This window comes from Diceros bicornis, chromosome 13 (assembly GCF_020826845.1).
Source record: "Diceros bicornis minor isolate mBicDic1 chromosome 13, mDicBic1.mat.cur, whole genome shotgun sequence".
NCBI lineage: Eukaryota > Metazoa > Chordata > Mammalia > Perissodactyla > Rhinocerotidae > Diceros > Diceros bicornis.
In genome coordinates, this window is record NC_080752.1 from 46,976,348 (window position 1) to 46,993,695 (window position 17,348).

The window sequence follows — 17,348 nt, forward strand, 5'->3', positions numbered from 1 at the left end:
CAGTCAAAGAAAAGGCTCAGGAATCTGCTGAGGCCAAAATTCCCCTTACAGGGCCCCCTTACCCTTTCCAAAGAGGGACTCAAGCTGGTAATGGAGAGGGGAAAAAATATAACCTACTTTCACAAGTCACAAGTCATCGTCAGGGAAAGCGTCCCATGGTGGTTATTTCTTCTGGGTAAGAGGCAGGGTAGTCTAGTAGTTAAAGATGGGTGCTGGTGCCAGACTTCCTGGTCTCGAATCTCTGCTCTAACCATTCAATAACGATGTGACCTTGGACAAGTTATCTAACCTTTGCCTTACGGTCCTTGGCTATAAAATGGGAATAACAAATAGTACTTAGTTATGAGGATTAAGCTAGTAGACACTGAGAAAGCACACTGTAAGCGCTCAAAGAACTGCTATTGTTATTAAACGCTTCTATTTGAATACGGATATTGATGCCCTCGGATAAAAAAAAAAAATGCCAGGGGCCAGCCTGTGGCTTAGAGGTTAAGTGCTCGCACTCCGCTGCTGGCGGCCTGGGCTTCGGATCCTGGGCCCGCACCGACGCACCACTTCTCTGGCCATGCTGCGGCAGTGTCCCACATACAGCAACTAGAAGGATGTGCAACTTATACAACTATCTACTGGGGCTATGGGGAAAAATAAATAAATAAATAAAAATTGTTAAAAAGAAAAAAATGCCTGGTCACACAGCAAATTAGTGATGAAGTTAGGACTGGAATACAAATCTCCTGATTCCCAGCCCCAGTATTCTATCCCTTGTCCTCAGAGTTCCTAGATAGTCATAGATGTTCGCAGAAAGGGTGGAGGCATGTAAGAAAGAACAGCCAGGGGCAAGGCTTTGAGAGCTGAATCACAGCTTCCGCGTAATGGAAACGAGGTTGACGTTGATGTTTGTGCAAAATGACCTGCTTCTTTCGGACCTCCTGGGTATCGGGCTCCAAGACTAAACCCCTTCCTACTGCATCTTGGGAGTTGGGGTCAGCCCCAGTGCATGGAGGGACTTGTAGTCCTCTCCCTCCCCCGCCTTCCCAACTCACCGGCCTCAGAGGCTGCCTTCGCTTCATCTTTCCCAGCAAGCCTCGCGAGAGCGCCGGCTATTGATTGGCTGCGGCGGGAGCAGGCGGCTCTGCCGGCAGCGGTTACCCAGGGTTTCCGGTGCGAGGCCAGAGCGGGCGAAGCCGTCGGGACGTTGGCGTTGAGGTGGGTACCACGGCGGCTAGAGGGACGAGGCGATCAGACGGTCTGTGGACCTGAACCCTTTCGGCCAGTGCGGGGAAACACGCCGATTCTGCGCGAGAGCTCGGGCCGGGGGGCAGGGCTGAGACCTGTGCGCATGCGCGGGCGGAGCGCGCGGCTGGAGGGCGCGCGGGGTGTGGGTGGCTGCGCGCGGGCGCGCGCTGGGGGCCCCACGTGGGGCCTAGGGGGCGGGGAGGGACCGGCGATGGAGCGTCTCGCCACGTCAGTCTCGGTCCCTGAGCCTGTCCCGCGGTAGGCCTGCGTGAGGGCCCGTGTTGTCCCCGGGAAGTGGTTTCGGGAAAAAGGAGGCCTCTCCTTCCTCGCTCCCGGAGCAGCGCCCGGAAAACCTGCCTGGGCACACCAGGCTCCTGTGACTGGCTAGAGACAGGGGGAACCGTTGGCTCCCTCCGGGGAAGGCCGGCCAGTTTGTTTTAAGAAGCTTTGTGCGCCCAGTGTTGAGATTTCTGATCCAGGCTACGAAGAATTTCTTAGTCTGGAAAATAGCAAGTGTGCTTGTTTCTATAGGATCTGCTCCTAACCTAGCATTGCAAACCACAATGAAGAACCAAGACAAAAAGAATGGGGCTGCCAAGCAATCGGGCAACACTTCCAACCCAAAAAGCACCCCAGGGCAACCGGAAGCAGGACCGGAGGGAGCCCAGGGGAGGCCCGGCCAGTCGGCTCCTGCGACAGAAGCTGAAAGTTCCACCAGCCAGGCTCCAGGGAAGACTGAGGGTGTGTGCCAGCTCTGCTTTTCCAGCGGGCAGGGGGAGGAGTTTGTGATTCGCCAGTCTAGCTTCTGGAGTTAGAGGGCAGGGCCACTGTTTACCCAGGAAGGAGGAAATGTAGAATGAGAAGAGGACATTGCTGAGTCTGTGCGGTCCCCACCGTTTCCTGGGGAGTGGGTAGAGCCCCCACCCTAAGCACAGGAACAGAACTGTCTTGAGAGAAGGCTCTGACAGGATTAAATCAGGGAGCAGTCAGATGAGACACCTAGCCAGCAAATCCAGGTTAGAAACACCTTATTCACCAGTGGGTAACTGCTGTTCATATTTGAGGCATTTCTGGAACTTTTTTAATAGTAAGAAATGAGTTTTGCAGGGAGGAGAAGGGCAGGGACTAGACGTTGAACTGCTACATGCCATCCCTATGTTGGATGCTTTACTTACTTGATTTCTTTTATACTCAAACACAATCGGGCAGCAGTGAGAAATAATTATATCATTTTATAGGTAAATAAACTGAGGCTTAAAGATGTTAGGCAACATCTCACCCAAACTAGTAAGTTTGGACCTGAAAAACGCCAACCATTGGTATAACCATCTTATTTCTCACTCTGCTCCTCCTCCTCTCCTGGTGTAGGAGCACAAGCCAAAACTGCTCAGTCCGGGGCCCTCCGTGATGTGTCTGAGGAGCTGAGCCGCCAGTTGGAAGACATCCTGAGTACCTACTGTGTGGACAACAATCAGGGGGCCCCAGGTGAGGACGGGGCACAAGGTGAGCCTGCTGAGCCTGAAGATGCAGAGAAGTCCCGGACCTATGCTTCGAGGAATGGGGAGCCTGAGCCAGAGACCCCAGTAGTCAATGGTGAGAAGGAGACCTCCAAGGGGGAGCCAGGCACAGATGAGATCCGGGCAGGTGACGAAGTCGGAGACCGAGACCACCGAAGGCCACAAGAGAAGAAGAAAGCCAAGGGTCTGGGTGAGCAGAGGGCGGCTGCTTGTGAGGGTGCTGAGGGGGAGAAGTTTGGACCTGACATTCCTTGGGCTAGCCTGCTCTGCCAGGATTCAGAGGAAATCCTGCTTCCCAGAGCAGAGAGTCCCGCTAGTTTAATCAAAGCCAGTGCTTTGGGGCCATTGCATAGAAGTGTGCAGGTTGTTCACTGTGCAAGGGCTTCTGGCCTTGGGAGCAAGTAGGAACTGAAATCCAACTTACGCTCTCTGACAAAGTGGAGAGCAGGAGACCTGAGTGGGCTCCTGTGTCAGCCAGCACCATTTCTAACCTGCTCTGTGACCTTGGGCAAGACCTTTCTTCTCTCTAGTCCTTAATGTTTGTTTCTCTACAGTAAGAGAATTGGCCTAGACCAGGGTTGAAAACTCAAATGAGCCAAGCTAGCTGGGGGGCCCCATGAGGACCAAGAGAGTACCTACTTCATCCAAAGGGTTGACTGCCGCCTGGTCCCAGAACGTTGCATGTAAAACCACAGGCTAAGTGTAGCCAGCTTTTCCTTTTTGTTTTTTTTTAAGAAAAGCCATGGGCCGGCCCCGTGGCTTAGCGGTTAAGTGCGCGCGCTCTGCTGCTGGCGGCCCGGATTCGGATCCCGGGCGCACACCGACGTACCGCTTCTCCGGCCATGCTGAGGCTGCGTCCCACATACAGCAACTAGAAGGATGTGCAGCTATGACATACAACTATCTACTAGGGCTTTGGGGGAGAAAATAAATAAATAAAATTAAAAAAAAAAAAAAGCCAGAAATCTAGGGTTACATGAAATGTCCAGAATTCTAACATTTGGCAACTCATATGCTGGGAGCCAAACAAAACCCATCTGTGGGTTGGATTTGGCTTGTGTGCCAGCGATTTCCAGTCTCCACCCTGATCTCGGAGCCTCCCAGGGTTGACCCTTCAGGAGCCTCGTGCTGTACTCTGTACGCCGGCCCTCCAGGTGACAGTGGGAAAATTGGACTCAGGCTAGTGTATGTTAAAGAATCAAAGTTAGGTGATATTATGCCCATGTCTTAGTTCCTACTCCCCCACCTCTACCTGCCATTCTAATTTAAAGAGGGTGGTTTTTGTTGTTGTTTTTTCACCTTAGCATCAAATATTGGAAGGTATACTCATGTTAAAGTTCACTGTTTGGCTGCCTGTGTTGACGAGTCTAGTAGTTCTCAAGGAGACCTGTTCGTTTTTGCATCCTTCCTCTTTCAGAAGGACCTTCCTTATATTGAAACAGTAGCCCTGCATTCACTGGTGGGACACCTTTCTTTCATCTGTTGGTAGAGCAGGCAGTTTTTTTTCTTCCAGTCCTGGTGCTCACCAAGGAGATTCCACAGAGATTCAGTCATTCATTTCATAAGCATTTGCTGAGCCTGTCCTCTGGGGTGGGCGCTAGAGGCAGTACTGGGGCTATAGTAACGGGCAGAAATGAGTTGGTCCCAGCCCTCGTGGAGCACACAGTCTAGCAGCAAAGGCAGCCAGTTCAACAAACAGAAATATCAAGTATGATAAGGGAGGGCTGCCTCGGGTGGAAGATGGTGGGCCCAGGCCTGGAGGGGACCTCCAGAGAAGGAGGTACATGCCTTTGCTCCCTGTGCTTTGCAGGGAAGGAGATCACGTTGCTGATGCAGACGTTGAACACGCTGAGTACCCCAGAGGAGAAGCTGGCAGCTCTGTGCAAGAAGTATGCTGAACTGGTCAGTTCTCCCCCTTCTCCTCGCACCTTCCCTGCCTCAGAAGGTCAGCAGGCCACCTGGTGTGGGGTTTGGGGTGCAGGGGCAGGTGGGTGGCTTAATTCCTGTCCAACTTCTCTCAGAGCCTTTTGCGCGTCTGTTTAGTGGGGAGTCAGGTCCCAACCAGCCTCTTCAGGTAAGATGTAGAGTAATAGGAGAGGCTTCATGTTCCAGTGGTGGATCCCGAGCTCCTGGCCCGAGTCCCGGGTACCATCTTGTCTCGCCCGTGTGCTTCAGTATGCGTCCTCCCAAAATATGAAAACGCACGGTGCCATCATCACACTTCACAGAAGGAACACTAATCACTTGATAGTCTGTAATACCCAGTCTGCAGTCAGATTTCCCGCATTGTTTAAAAATGTCAGTTTGGTCAAATCAGAGTCCAAATGAGGTCCATTTATTATATTGGGTTGTTACGACTTTTTTTTCCTTTTACTTCAAAATAGTCTTCCTCTTCCTGCCCCTCTTTTTCCTATGACAGTGACTTATTGCAAATCAGTTGTCCTGTAGGATGCCCCACTTTGTAGCTTTCTGGTGGCATTTAAGTTGCTCCTTTATCCCCTGAGTTCCTGTAAATAAAGTGGAACTTAGCTCTAGAAGCTTGATCCAATTCAGGTTCAACTTCTCTAACAGGAATTTTTCATAGGTGGGTACTCGGAACTTCGTGTTGCCTCACAGGAGAAACCAAGTGTGGACATCTTACTTTTAGTGATGGAAGATTGTTCAGTGGGTTCTGATGGGCCAGCCAGGGCCCTCCTTTGTCAGGTTCCCCATCAGAATGTGAATTAACAGATTCATCCACTGAAGATCATTACTTAAGGACTTTTTTTTTGTGAGGAAGATCAGCCCTGAGCTAACATCCATGCCAGTCCTCCTCTTTTTGCTGAGGAAGGCTGGCCCTGAGCTAACATCCGTGCCTATTTTCCTCCACTTTATGTGGGATGCCGCCACAGCGTGGCCTGACAAGCGGTGTGTCGGTGCGCACCCCAGATCCGAAGCCAGGCCACCAGCAGCGCAGCGCATGCAGTTAACCGCTATGCCACGGGGCCAGCCCCTAAGGACTTCTTTTTAAATTCTTTCATTCCATTCACACTTATTAGCTGGAATTCTCCTATAAGGAACTTTTCTCATCTGTAAAATGGGGGAAGTCATACCTGTCTAATGGGCTTATTATAATGATTAAATAAAAGAAAGGATATGAAAAAGATACCTCCCTTTCAAAATGATCTAGCCAGGGAAAGATTGATGATGGAAGAGAGGAGGAAGTGAGTTGCTAGAGTGATGTTCAAGAGGAAATGAGAGGAGGTGAGGTCCGGGGTGCAAAGAGAGGGGTCCTCGTGGCTGGAGGAGAGGACAGGTGCAGAGGGCCCAGCAGGTATGGAGCTTGTGCCCCTGCTCCTCTGGTTGCTCCTTTGTTCTCAGGGAGATGGGGATGATAGTTTTAGCTGGGGCGGAGGAGATTTGAAAAGGAGGATGAAAGAGTTGTCTGGAAGAGGGGTGTGAATAACATGAGAAATATAGGAGGACCACTAGGCAGCCCAGGGTCTTCCTGGAAGTGGTGGTCATGAATGTAAAGTGAGAGTCTTCAAGCGGGGCTGCTTCAGTGCCAGTGCAGAGTAAGCAGGAGGTTATGTGCCAGGGTTGGGATTTTGCTAGGAAAAGGGGGAAGAGAGTTGAGAGTGTAAGAAATGTAAGCCCGGTAAGAAGGTTAGTGATTATTTAAAGGAGGGTTGAAAGAAAGTGAAAGGATGATTGAGTCAATGGATTGGAGATCAAGTAGGGTAAGAGGCTCTGGGACCACAGATTAGAGAGAATGAGCTAGAATGATAGGTGATGGTGGTCCTGGCCTGGGATGAGATAATGGAGGTGAGTGCAGTTCCAGGTAATGACAAAGTCTAGGCCTGCGCTGTCCAGGACAGTAGCCCCAGATTGAAATGTGGCTAGTCTGAATTTGGATGTACTCTACGTGTAAGATACACATCGGATTTCAAAGACCTAAGAAAAAAAGGAACAATGTAAAATATCTCAAATTTTTTATGTTGATTCCAGGTTGAAATTATAATATTTGGGTATTGGATTAAGTAAATATACTCTTAAAGCTAATTTCACCTATTTCTTTTTACTTTGCTAATGTGGCCACTAGAAAATTTATCATTACATAATTGTCTCGTATTTGAGTATTGAGTAGGCCCATGGGAGGAGAGGACAGGGTCCGAGGAGATTAAGAACTGTGAAGCCAGGGAGTCAGAAGGATTGTCTGTTGATGATAAAAATGCCAAGATGATAATAGGAGTCATGTGAAGAGAGAAATGATGAGCCAGTGCTCAAGTGTTAAAGCAGTGAGAGGGAGGGATGGGGGTCTGTTGATGAGTAGCAGGTGGGGTAGCAGGTGGTCTCATCTGAGGGCACAAGGTCCCGAGAGTTGGGGGAGTGTAATGGCCAAGATACTGGAGAGCTGTATCTCTGGAGTCAGGGCTGGGAAAGAAACTGGGATCTGCTGGCTGTGCACCTCTGCTTGTCCTGTCTGACGGTCCATTTCTGTAGCCTTGAGATGGGGCCCTTGGGGTTATCGTGAGGAGTAAATGGGAGGAGGGTGTGAAGCACCCACATAGTGTCCGGCCTGAGGTGTTATGGCTTGAGTTGGGGGAGAGGGCCAGGTTGGATCAGCTCAGAAGACCCTGGATCCCCGTGGGGAGAGCCCCACAGGGCGCTGACCCGCCCTCGCCATCCCCAGCTGGAGGAGCACCGGAACTCCCAGAAGCAGATGAAGCTCCTGCAGAAGAAGCAGAGCCAGCTGGTTCAGGAGAAGGACCACCTGCGTGGCGAGCATAGCAAGGCCGTCCTGGCCCGCAGCAAGCTCGAGAGCCTGTGCCGCGAGCTGCAGCGCCACAACCGCTCCCTCAAGGTAGGCCGGCCGGCCCCTGGGAGGGACGACTGGTTCCCTTTGACTTCTGCTTGCTTTTGCTGGGTTCTCCCCTTAAAAAGTAGCACAGGCTTTTGGTATAGAAATAGATTTCCCCAATAGTGCCCTACCTTAGAGAGAGCTACTGGCACCCACTTGACACGTGCTACTTGCATCAGTAACGTAAAGACTCAGGCGCTAAGGAGAACCCACGATGCAGGGCTTCAGAGTTCTCAGTTCAGCAGCAGCCCCCAGATGAGCCAGCGTCCAGCGCCAACCAGCAGCTCTTCTCCCAGAGTTGGTCTGTCGAGGCCCTTTCCCTAAGTTCTGCTTCTCCAAGGTGGGGGGGCGGGGGGGGGGCGCTCAGTCTGGTTAAAGCCCGGTCACTGCTGTGGCCTCCAGATGGTTTTTGTATGTGGATCCTTTATATATATTTCTTAAAAAGTTTAGATCAATGAATATATGGTATTGCTTATTTTTAGTTTGTCTCTGAAAATATTACAAATTTAATACAAATTTGATGTAAGGGATTCAAAGGTGACAAAGTCTAACAAAGATAATAGTTGCCCCCCCCTTCAACCTTAGTGCTCAGCAGAACCACGGGGGTAAACCTCCTTATATGAAAGTTTAAGTACAGCCTTCTAACTTTCCTGTCTATGTGTAAAATCTTACCTACAGTTTTTTAAATGAAATTGTTATACATGTATTGTTTCATATCCTATCCCGTTTTCTCACTTTATACAACGCCTTCTCTCTCTCTGTCGGTTTATATAGGGCTGTCTCATTCTTTTTAACAGCACTGTTATCTGGATATGCTGTATTTTATCAGTGCCCTAGTTAAGGTATTTTTGGCTTGTTTTTAATTTTTCACTATTACATGCAGAGAGCTACAGTGAAAATTCTTGTTATATATATATCCCTGGCTAATTATATAGAATTTATCCATAGGATAAATCTCAGAAGTGAAATGGCTGGGTCAAAAAGTATGCAAATTTTAAAATTTGATAGATTTTGCCAGATTGCAAAATGAGAAGCAGTAAACCCTCCCACCAACAGTGTCTAAGTCCCTAATTCTGCACAAGTTTGCCAACCCTGGATATTAATGAATCTTGACTACTTGGTGTTGGGGGAACGGGGGAGCACAGGAATGAAAGCACATTAAAACAAGGCTACTTAGTCTGAAATCTGGAAGAACAGGCTTCAGGAGATCCAGATTTCTTTAGAATGGCACTTCCATGTATGCCTGCATTTCTCTAGAAAGAGAACCTCTTGCTTGATATCATCTGATGTATAAAGAAGTCCATTAGGAGCCCCCCATTGCACAGTGTCTTGGAGCCTGGCTCCTCCTCCCGTTGAGAGCAGAGAAGGTTATTGATAGAGACCCTCCCTGGACTAGCTGGGGGAGCCTGGCAGGGCTGGCCAGGGAGCAGTGGATGATGGAGCTAGGGCTGACTTCTCTGCCCAGGAAGAAGGCGTGCAGCGGGCCCGGGAGGAGGAGGAGAAACGCAAGGAGGTGACCTCGCACTTCCAGGTGACGCTGAATGACATTCAGCTGCAGATGGAACAGCACAATGAGCGTAATTCCAAGCTGCGCCAGGAGAACATGGAGCTGGCTGAGAGGCTCAAGAAGCTGATTGAGCAGTATGAACTGCGAGAGGAGGTAGGGTGTCAGCAACAGCCTCCCCAGTCATAGCCGGGGGATTGTGAGGTTCTGGGTGTGCTAGATGCCCGGACGGCACTTTTCAGGCTTCATCCCATTCTCCCATTCTTCCTCCTCCTCCCTTGGGAGGGGGGTCATGTTGTGCATCCTCATATAGACGAGGAACTGAGGTGAGGAGAGGAGACTTGCCTGCAGCTGTACAACCACAGGTCCACAGTGCCCTGTCCTAAATGGTAGGGCCAGGCATCTTTAGAACTATCCAGGTTTTAGAATGGAGATACGTACATGTACTATGTATTACAACCCCCAGCAGGGCCTTATGGCAGCACTTCCAAATCAGACACATCAGTACTGATGCAGTTAAACTTCTGAATACTCACCTAGATTATAAAAAGCCTTACAATGGTACAGTTCATGTTTGTTTGTCTCCTAGCTTATGACGTTTTCAGAGTTTTTTAGAATTGGGACTCTCAGGGGAGGAGCTGGACCTGTGGTCAGTGATGGACTCCAGGCTCTGTGTCCTCTGATTCCTTGCTGCTCTGCTGCCCATGCCACCTGAAAGGGCAGGATGTCACTGCTCAGCTGGCATTGGCTGCTACCCCTGGTACTTGAATCCCTCTCTGGGTCCCCTCATGCCAGTCACTTGGCTTTTCTAGGCCTTTGTTTCCTCGTGAAAAGGCAGACTGGCATCCACCTGATAGGGCAGGGCCAGGCCCCTTGCTAGGCCCTGGGGGTGTGGTGGTGGGTGGGATGCGTGAGATGTGGCGATCATGGGTGTGCAGTGCCTAGAGGGGCCTCCCCTGACTCCCCCCTTCTTTTCCTGTACTTCGTCCTCTGAGAACACAGCTGTGAGTGATTTATTTGGTTTGAGAGGAGTTGGTTTGCTTCTTGTCCCTCAGCAGTGAGAGACATGGAAACTTCCTGAGCCACCACAGAGTGAGGCGCCTACTTCAAGATGCTGAGGACTCTCTTTTTCCTTCCCCCTCCTTCCCCCCGAGATATTGAAAAGACCGGGGGGGTTGGGGTGCAGGTCTACCAGGTCCTGCTGCTCCTCACTGTCACCCTATCCCTAGTCAGATTCAGGCACTCCCATCCTGCCCCCTCTGAGCCTCTGGACCCTAGATCACAGGCGACTGCAATTCATCATGTCCCATGCTGGGCCTGTCCCCAAGCCCACTTCCCTTCCACATCCAAAAAATACATAAAATTGCTCGCATCCCTTGTTGCAGTTGATGTTCCTTTGAAGTAGCGCTTGAGTCCGTCACCTTCTCTCCGTCCCTGCTCTCTCGGCTGGTCCAGGCTCCTGGGGCTCCTCCCGCGGTTAGGACAGCCGTTCCTCGGGATGCACGCGTCCCATCCTCGCCTGTAGTTAGGGCAGATCTCTGCCAGCCCTGCAAAGCTGTTGTCTTGGTAGAGGCGTCATTTTTGCCCTTCCTTCCCATTCACAAGGGAGTCGGGGGCTGCAGAAGTGAGGGTTGTCAGCCCAGTGGAGTGTTCTCTTGGGCCTGAAGGTTTGAGTGTATTCGTTACTTGGCTTCCTGGGAGCTTGTTTCATTCATAAACCCCTGTGCTCACCCAGGACTGACACTGTGAGAGAGAAACACAGTCAGGTCAGGAAGTAGACCTTACAGGGACTTGGGGTCCACGTGGGACCCCAGCATGTCAGACTGAGATGGGAGGCTGGGTAGGGGGCCCTGGTCTCTACAGGTAGGCCATCCCTGCAGCCACCGGCCCTCCCTGAGAAGGGGAGCTCCTGACAGGTGGCCCCCTCCCACTGTGCTTTCCTGCAGCATATCGACAAAGTCTTCAAACACAAGGACCTGCAGCAGCAGCTGGTGGATGCGAAGCTCCAGCAGGCCCAGGAGATGCTGAAGGAGGCAGAGGAGAGGCACCAGCGGGAGAAGGATTTTGTGAGGCTCAAGCCCCGGGGGTGGGGGGTCTGGCCCAGCTCGTAGTCAGGTTTGTATGGGAGAGGTTGCTGCCTGGCCAGATCAGGACAGTGCCTCCTCAAACACCATTCTGAGAGCAGGAAGCCTCAGTGGGTTCTGGTGCATACGGCTAAAAAAAGCCAAACACAGCCCCTGGGAGCTTCTGATGGGGTCTGGGGTCCTGTCTTGGAAATAGCTCCTCAAAGAGGCAGTGGAGTCCCAGAGGATGTGCGAGCTGATGAAGCAGCAGGAGACCCACCTGAAGCAGCAGGTAAGACAGTGTGTATCCTGACCCTGTTTCTCCAAGGTCCCCTCGCTGGGCCCCATCCCAGGGGGAGGGAAATGTGACCCTCATTCTAGGACCACCTTGACTGTTGGTGACCTTGCTGAGCCTTTGTTCTCTCTGGACCCACCCAGCACCTGTGTGGTGGTGACCAGGTGGCTAGGTGAGCTCGAAGGACTTCGTTCCTAGGTGGAAGTGTTGTGCTGCTTTTGAGGAGGTGAGGATAGAACAGCTGTTGTTTTTTTGTGTGTGTGAGGAAGATCAGCCCTGAGCTAACATCCATACCAATCCTCCTCTTTTTGCTGAGGAAAACTGGCCCTGGGCTAACATCTGTGCCCATCTTCCTCCACTTTATATGGGACGCCACCACAGCATGGTACAAGCGGTACATCCATGCGCACCCAGGATCCGAACCCAGGCCGCCAGCAGCAGAGCGTGCGCACTTAACTGCTACGCCACGGGGCCGGCCTGAACAGTTGTATTTAATTATGTAAATTATACTTAATTCTGGAAGAAAAGTTTGAAAACAAACATAAAGACAAATATAAGTCATCCTAAATCCTACTCTCCAGGCTTAACATTGTGGATTATATCCTTCCAAATACGTAGTTTTGTTTCGTTTTTCTATTTTTAATGGTATCTCAATAGAAATTTTGGGCCAGAGGGCCAAGGATGGGTCTGAGTGTGTTGACCAGAAGTGCCATCCAGAGAAGCCCAGTCTTACCTGTGGGCTTCTTTCTTACTCAGCTTGCCCTATACACAGAGAAGTTTGAGGAATTCCAGAACACTCTTTCCAAAAGCAGTGAGGTGTTTACCACATTCAAACAGGAGATGGAAAAGGTAACGGTGATCCAGGCTGGGTGAGGCTGCGGGGGCACAAGCTGCTCCATTCAGAATTCAGCACTGGGCCTGCCCTCGGGAAGTCCCTGTCCCTGGGCTGCCTCATGGGGAGCTGTTTACAGTAACAGTGTGGTTGATACCAAGGGTGGGGCTGTAGAAGGGATCACAGCCCTTCCACCTTCTCAAGGAACTGTCAGTAGATTGGGCATCTCCAACTTGTCCTGGAGAAGGGGCACTCTTGTCATTTCCTCTTCTTGGGGGCGGGCATTTAACTTGAGACATCCTGACGTGACACCGAAGGCACTAACTGTGCCCTATAATACCTTGCTCCCTTGGGACCATTCCTTAAGTTGGAGACACGGATGCACAGACAGCCTGGCCCCCTGACCATTTCCTTCTGTCTGTTACATAACCCAGATGACTAAGAAGATCAAGAAGCTGGAGAAAGAAACCACTATGTACCGGTCCCGGTGGGAGAGCAGCAACAAGGCCCTGCTTGAGATGGCTGAGGAGGTGGGCTGAGTGGGGTCTGCATGGGGTGCAGTTATGAGCACTGGGCCCTTTCCTAGACGTTCTACCAGTAAGTAATGTAGCGAGCATGAGGGGAGCTGGGATTCACGTGCACATCTGTCCAAGTCCAAAGGCACCGCCAGCTCTCTCCCCATGGGAGGTGGGGAGCCCAGTGATAGGTCTGCAGTGAAAGCAAACAGAGAAAATGGAAGAAGGGAATAAAGGAGCAGAAAAACCAAGGGTTGCCAATGATGCACGTAGTTTGTATGCAGAGCGGCCCAGATAATTTGACTTTCTGGCTTGAGATATAGGAGAAGAAAGTAACACTGCTGGAGTAGCCACTGCATGCCAGATCCTGCTGAGTGTTTTAGATAAGCCAGTTCATTGAACCTTCTCTTGAGATCTGAGAGGTTGATGTTAGTAGTCCAGCTTAACAGATAAGGAGATAGGCTCAAAAGCCAAGTACTTTGCCAAGGTCATCTGGTGGATAAATGGACGAATACGTTTTCTCCAAGCCATGCCTCTTCTCTGTACCACACTGTCCCCAAGTGACAGCTAAGTCTTGGTATAAACCAGAGCTGTTTACTAGAAAAGGGCCAGCTTTTGACTCTGGTCTGCTCCAAGTGCTGTTCAAGTATGAATGTTTTCTACCAAGTGGCCTTGTTGGCTGGGGGGTTGACAGCGTGACACTGAAGGCCCCATTTCTCTCCCTAGAAAACACTCCGGGACAAAGAGCTGGAGGGCCTGCAGGTGAAAATCCAGCGGCTGGAGAAGCTGTGCCGGGCACTGCAGACAGAGCGCAATGACCTGAACAAGAGGGTACAGGACCTGAGTGCTGGCGGCCCAGGCTCCCTCACTGACAGCGGCCGTGAGCAAAGGCCAGAGGCTGCCACTGCCTCCAAGGAGCTGGCTGGCGAGGGGCCTGGGGCCCAAGCACCCAGCTCCCCAAGGGCCACAGAAGCTCCTTGCTGTCCTGGAGCACCGAGCACAGAAGTATCAGGCCACACAGGGCCCCAGGAGCCCACCTCCGCCACAGCCTAGGGAGCCTGGTGCTAGGGGCCTGCTGGGAAGGGAGCAAGCAGCCCAGCCAGGCCTGGCCCGTGCAAGGCTCCCACCACTAAACAGTCCAGTGCTGAGGCCCAGGGTGCTCTGACCTGGCTGGCATCTGACACTTTGCAGTTTTGTGGGTCAGTCTTACATACATATGGCATATGTGCAAAGGCTCATACATTTATATCTCTAAGTGTAAAATGGGCTTGCACTGGAGGTAGAGGTGTGTACAGATGAAGTCTGGCTCTTCTGTGAGCTGAAGAACCTTAAAGAGGAGCTGTCATCTGTAGCTGCTATCGCAGTGAGCTGGCAGAACAAGTGACTTGAGCATTTCCCTGCCTGATTCGAGGCTCAGGCCCCTCCCGCCCTGCCCTTCAGGACTCATGACAAGTGACACACCAGGCCTTGACTGTGTTTCTCTTGTTTGTGGGGCTGGGGCAGCGCTGGCTCTCCTAGCTCCCCTGGAAGCTTCTTTGCTTCTTTTGACCTGGAAAAGGGTTCCCGAGGCAGAGCCTAGGCGGGGCACTCAGAGCTCATGATTGAACTGCTTTCCTGCCTAGAACAAGGGACCTGGAGAATGTTTCTGTGTGGGATGATGCGCTGGTAGGGAGCCCCTCAGGCCCCACTTCCCCTGCCCTCTGGTATTGCCAGGACCAGGCCAGTGATGCTTCTCGGTAGCCTTATCATTCACAGGTGCCTCTCTAGCCTGCACACATGATTGACAAGAGATCACCCAAAAGATTCTTTCTGAAGGGTTGTTTTTTTTTCTTTTTGCACATGACAGTGTATTGGGGGTCTTCTGAGGAAGGATTAGGGGTGCTGTAGCAGTGGTGCCTGGTTCCTGTGCCTCACCACCCTTACCACCCCACCTGGCACCTTTGCCATGTTGGTGCTGAGGTTTCCTGTTTGATAAAATCAGGTTGTAGTAAGAAAGGAACAGGCTTCTGATGGCTTTGCCACTAGCTTGCCTATGGATTTCAGTCCTGGGAGGCCACCGCTGGTTTCCATCACCACTGTCTCCATGCGGCAGTTCTCATGCCCTCTTGGCTTTATGAGTCTATTTCTGCTTCCTGCCCTCACCTTTCCCACCCCCAATGTGCAATGGTGGAGATTTGCCCTGGTTCCGTTGCCCCAGAGCTGAGGTATGTCCTCCTTGACATCCCACTTCTTCCTATGTGGGAGCCCCCACCTGTTACCCGCCAGCTAAGGGATAAGAATGAGACTCAACAATTGACTGAGCCCCAGAAATCCGCAGAACGGCTGCAGATATTTATGTCTTTTCTCCAACCACTGCTCCCACCCTGCCCGTACCTTACATGTGCTACTCTATACTCTGAAAGTTCTGGTTGCAAACTTGCCAGGGCATTAGCCAGTCTTTATAGAAAGCAACTTTTGAGTCTTGGATCAGGAGGCAGAGCTCTGTAGGGCTCGTGGTACTGTGTCCCATCTGCAGCTTCAGTGTCGCTGAGGGGGGCCACAAACCAAGATGATGATGGTTGAGCTTTTGCTTCTTGCTGTATTTCCTTGAAGTGAGTTCCTTATCCTACGGTCCCTTCATCTTCCACAACCAGCCCACTCTTTCAGCCCTTATTTAATCCCTCAGGTAAATAGGTTCGTGAAGAGTGTTAAGTACTCCTGGATCGTGTTATGACTTAGACCAGAGATGGCAAATAGATGGCACACCATCATCCCTCTGCCCCCATGGTAGGTACACTAACCTGTTTAAGAGTGTTTCCCACTAATCCCCAGGATATCCTCATTTCTCAAGATTCCTCCCGCAGCCAGTGTAAGTGTCGAGGCCTATTTGCCATCCCTGGCTGAGATACTGCTCTCCTGTGGAGAAGTGTTTCCTAAGATCTTTTCCTCCCCTCTGCAGTGCCTGTGTCTGAAATTGTCCCTGAACATGCCTCTTCCAGCTCCAGTAAGGCCTTCTCCCTCCCCCAGCCCCTATGCCAGTCTGATGTACATAAGAGCTGCCAACCCCAAACAGGGTTTGCTGGGCTATGGAAGCACAGGGAAGAGGCAGAAGCTTCTGTCTGCCCCCTCTAAAGAGAGCAGGAAGGCCTGCAGTGGCCCCTGATTGCCTGCCTCGCTTCAGCTACCTCTTAAAGCCCATGGGGTGGGAGTGGGGAGCTGTTGGAGCCCAGTGTGGTGCTGAGGAGGTCACAGCTGCACAGCACAGCAGCCCTCTGAGACCACGTCTAGCTACTGTGGAGCTAACAGTAGGCAGGGTGGAACCTTCACTCTCAGCTCCAGCCATCCCTAGACATCCAGCCTAGGCTATAGATGGGGATCCCATTCTTCCTCTTTCTCCTTCTCCATTGACCAAATCTTACCACTCACTACAGCTGCTCTGCTTGCTCTGCTTTCCAAAGTCAGCCCAGGTACCTGGGTGCTGCCCACACCAGCCAGGAGCCTGGGCCAGATGCAGAGGAGGTGGCCTATCGGTGAATGAAGGCCAGTGCCGTCCTTACTGCGGCAGGTCCCATGCACATGACCTCAGTTTTAGGACCAAGAGCTGTGTTGGTGTCTTAGGTTGCTAGCTTTTTCTCCAGAGGACCACAACAGGTGAGGCTCACAGCCCAGAGCCCTTGGCTCTGCTGACAGTAGTTTGTGTTCAGGACCTTGTCCAGCTTAGAGCTTTGTGTACACCAGATCATGAGAGGTGTCAGCAGCACTTTTTGTTTTGTTTTGTTTTCCGTGAGGTTTTTGGACCATGGGCTGAGCTCAGGCACTCTCTGTAAGAGAATGTTATGTCTGCAAAGATGGTTATTTCCTCTTCTTCACCCACGTCATGGTGGCCCTGCTGAGAGCTGACCAGGAGGCCAGGGGAGCTGCCCTGCTGTCTAGTGGGGAGGGCCAAGGCCTGCTGAGCTGATCCTCCAGCTGCTGCTCCAGCCCTCCCACCTTGCACAGCACAGAAGTGGTCACCCCGGGGACAGCCAGGCACCTGCCTGGGGGAGGGGTGCTGCCTTCTGTCCCTATAACTGCTTCCCTTATGGCCCAGCCTGGCCGCCCAGATTTGTTTGAAGCTGTGCTGACAGCTTTTTTTTTTTGTCTCCTTTTGGTATTCACAACAGCCAGGGACTTGATTTTGATGTATTTTAAACCACATTAAATAAAGAGTCTGTTGCCTTACTTGTTTCTCTCCTGACCTTCGTGGTCATCTGGCGCTTCTGGATCCATGCAGCCCTCACTGGTTTGTCTGCATATGCTGCAAAGCTCTGTGGTCATGCCCTGGTATTCTGCATTTTCCAGAGTGCCCTCCCAATTTCCAGCAGTCCCACAGGCTCAGGACACTAGCAGAGTCACTTCAGCTGCCTGAGCGGAGCCCTTGGCAAAGTTAGCATGATGCTCATATATACATGGGAGTGTCAGAGATGATTTCTTTGAATCAGAAGTTGCCCCTGCCCCCTTAGGGCTCGCAGGCTAGTGAGAGAAGAGGTATTTTTACATATAGAAAGGTCAGTGGTGCTATGGAAGC

The 17,348-nt window shown here is 51.4% G+C and overlaps 1 protein-coding gene across 3 annotated transcripts; it reads left to right on the forward strand.

Annotated features, from left to right (window-relative positions):
- Window positions 1-1,103: 1,103 nt before the first annotated feature.
- Window positions 1,104-17,002, forward strand: TXLNA (taxilin alpha). 3 transcript variants are annotated; one of them, XM_058553529.1, is made up of 11 exons: window positions 1,105-1,206; window positions 1,768-1,977; window positions 2,605-2,943; window positions 4,564-4,655; window positions 7,426-7,596; window positions 9,059-9,253; window positions 11,044-11,163; window positions 11,378-11,452; window positions 12,212-12,304; window positions 12,722-12,817; window positions 13,529-17,002. In XM_058553529.1, exons 2-11 carry the CDS (start codon window positions 1,800-1,802, stop codon window positions 13,853-13,855), a joined length of 1,686 nt encoding a protein of 561 aa, XP_058409512.1. In that variant the 5' UTR covers window positions 1,105-1,206; window positions 1,768-1,799; the 3' UTR covers window positions 13,856-17,002. The 3 variants fall into 3 exon arrangements, with proteins under 3 accessions (XP_058409514.1, XP_058409512.1, XP_058409513.1); XM_058553531.1 differs by lacking the exon at window positions 12,212-12,304 and having other exon boundaries at window positions 1,104-1,206; XM_058553530.1 differs by lacking the exon at window positions 1,105-1,206 and having other exon boundaries at window positions 1,502-1,977.
- Window positions 17,003-17,348: the final 346 nt, after the last annotated feature.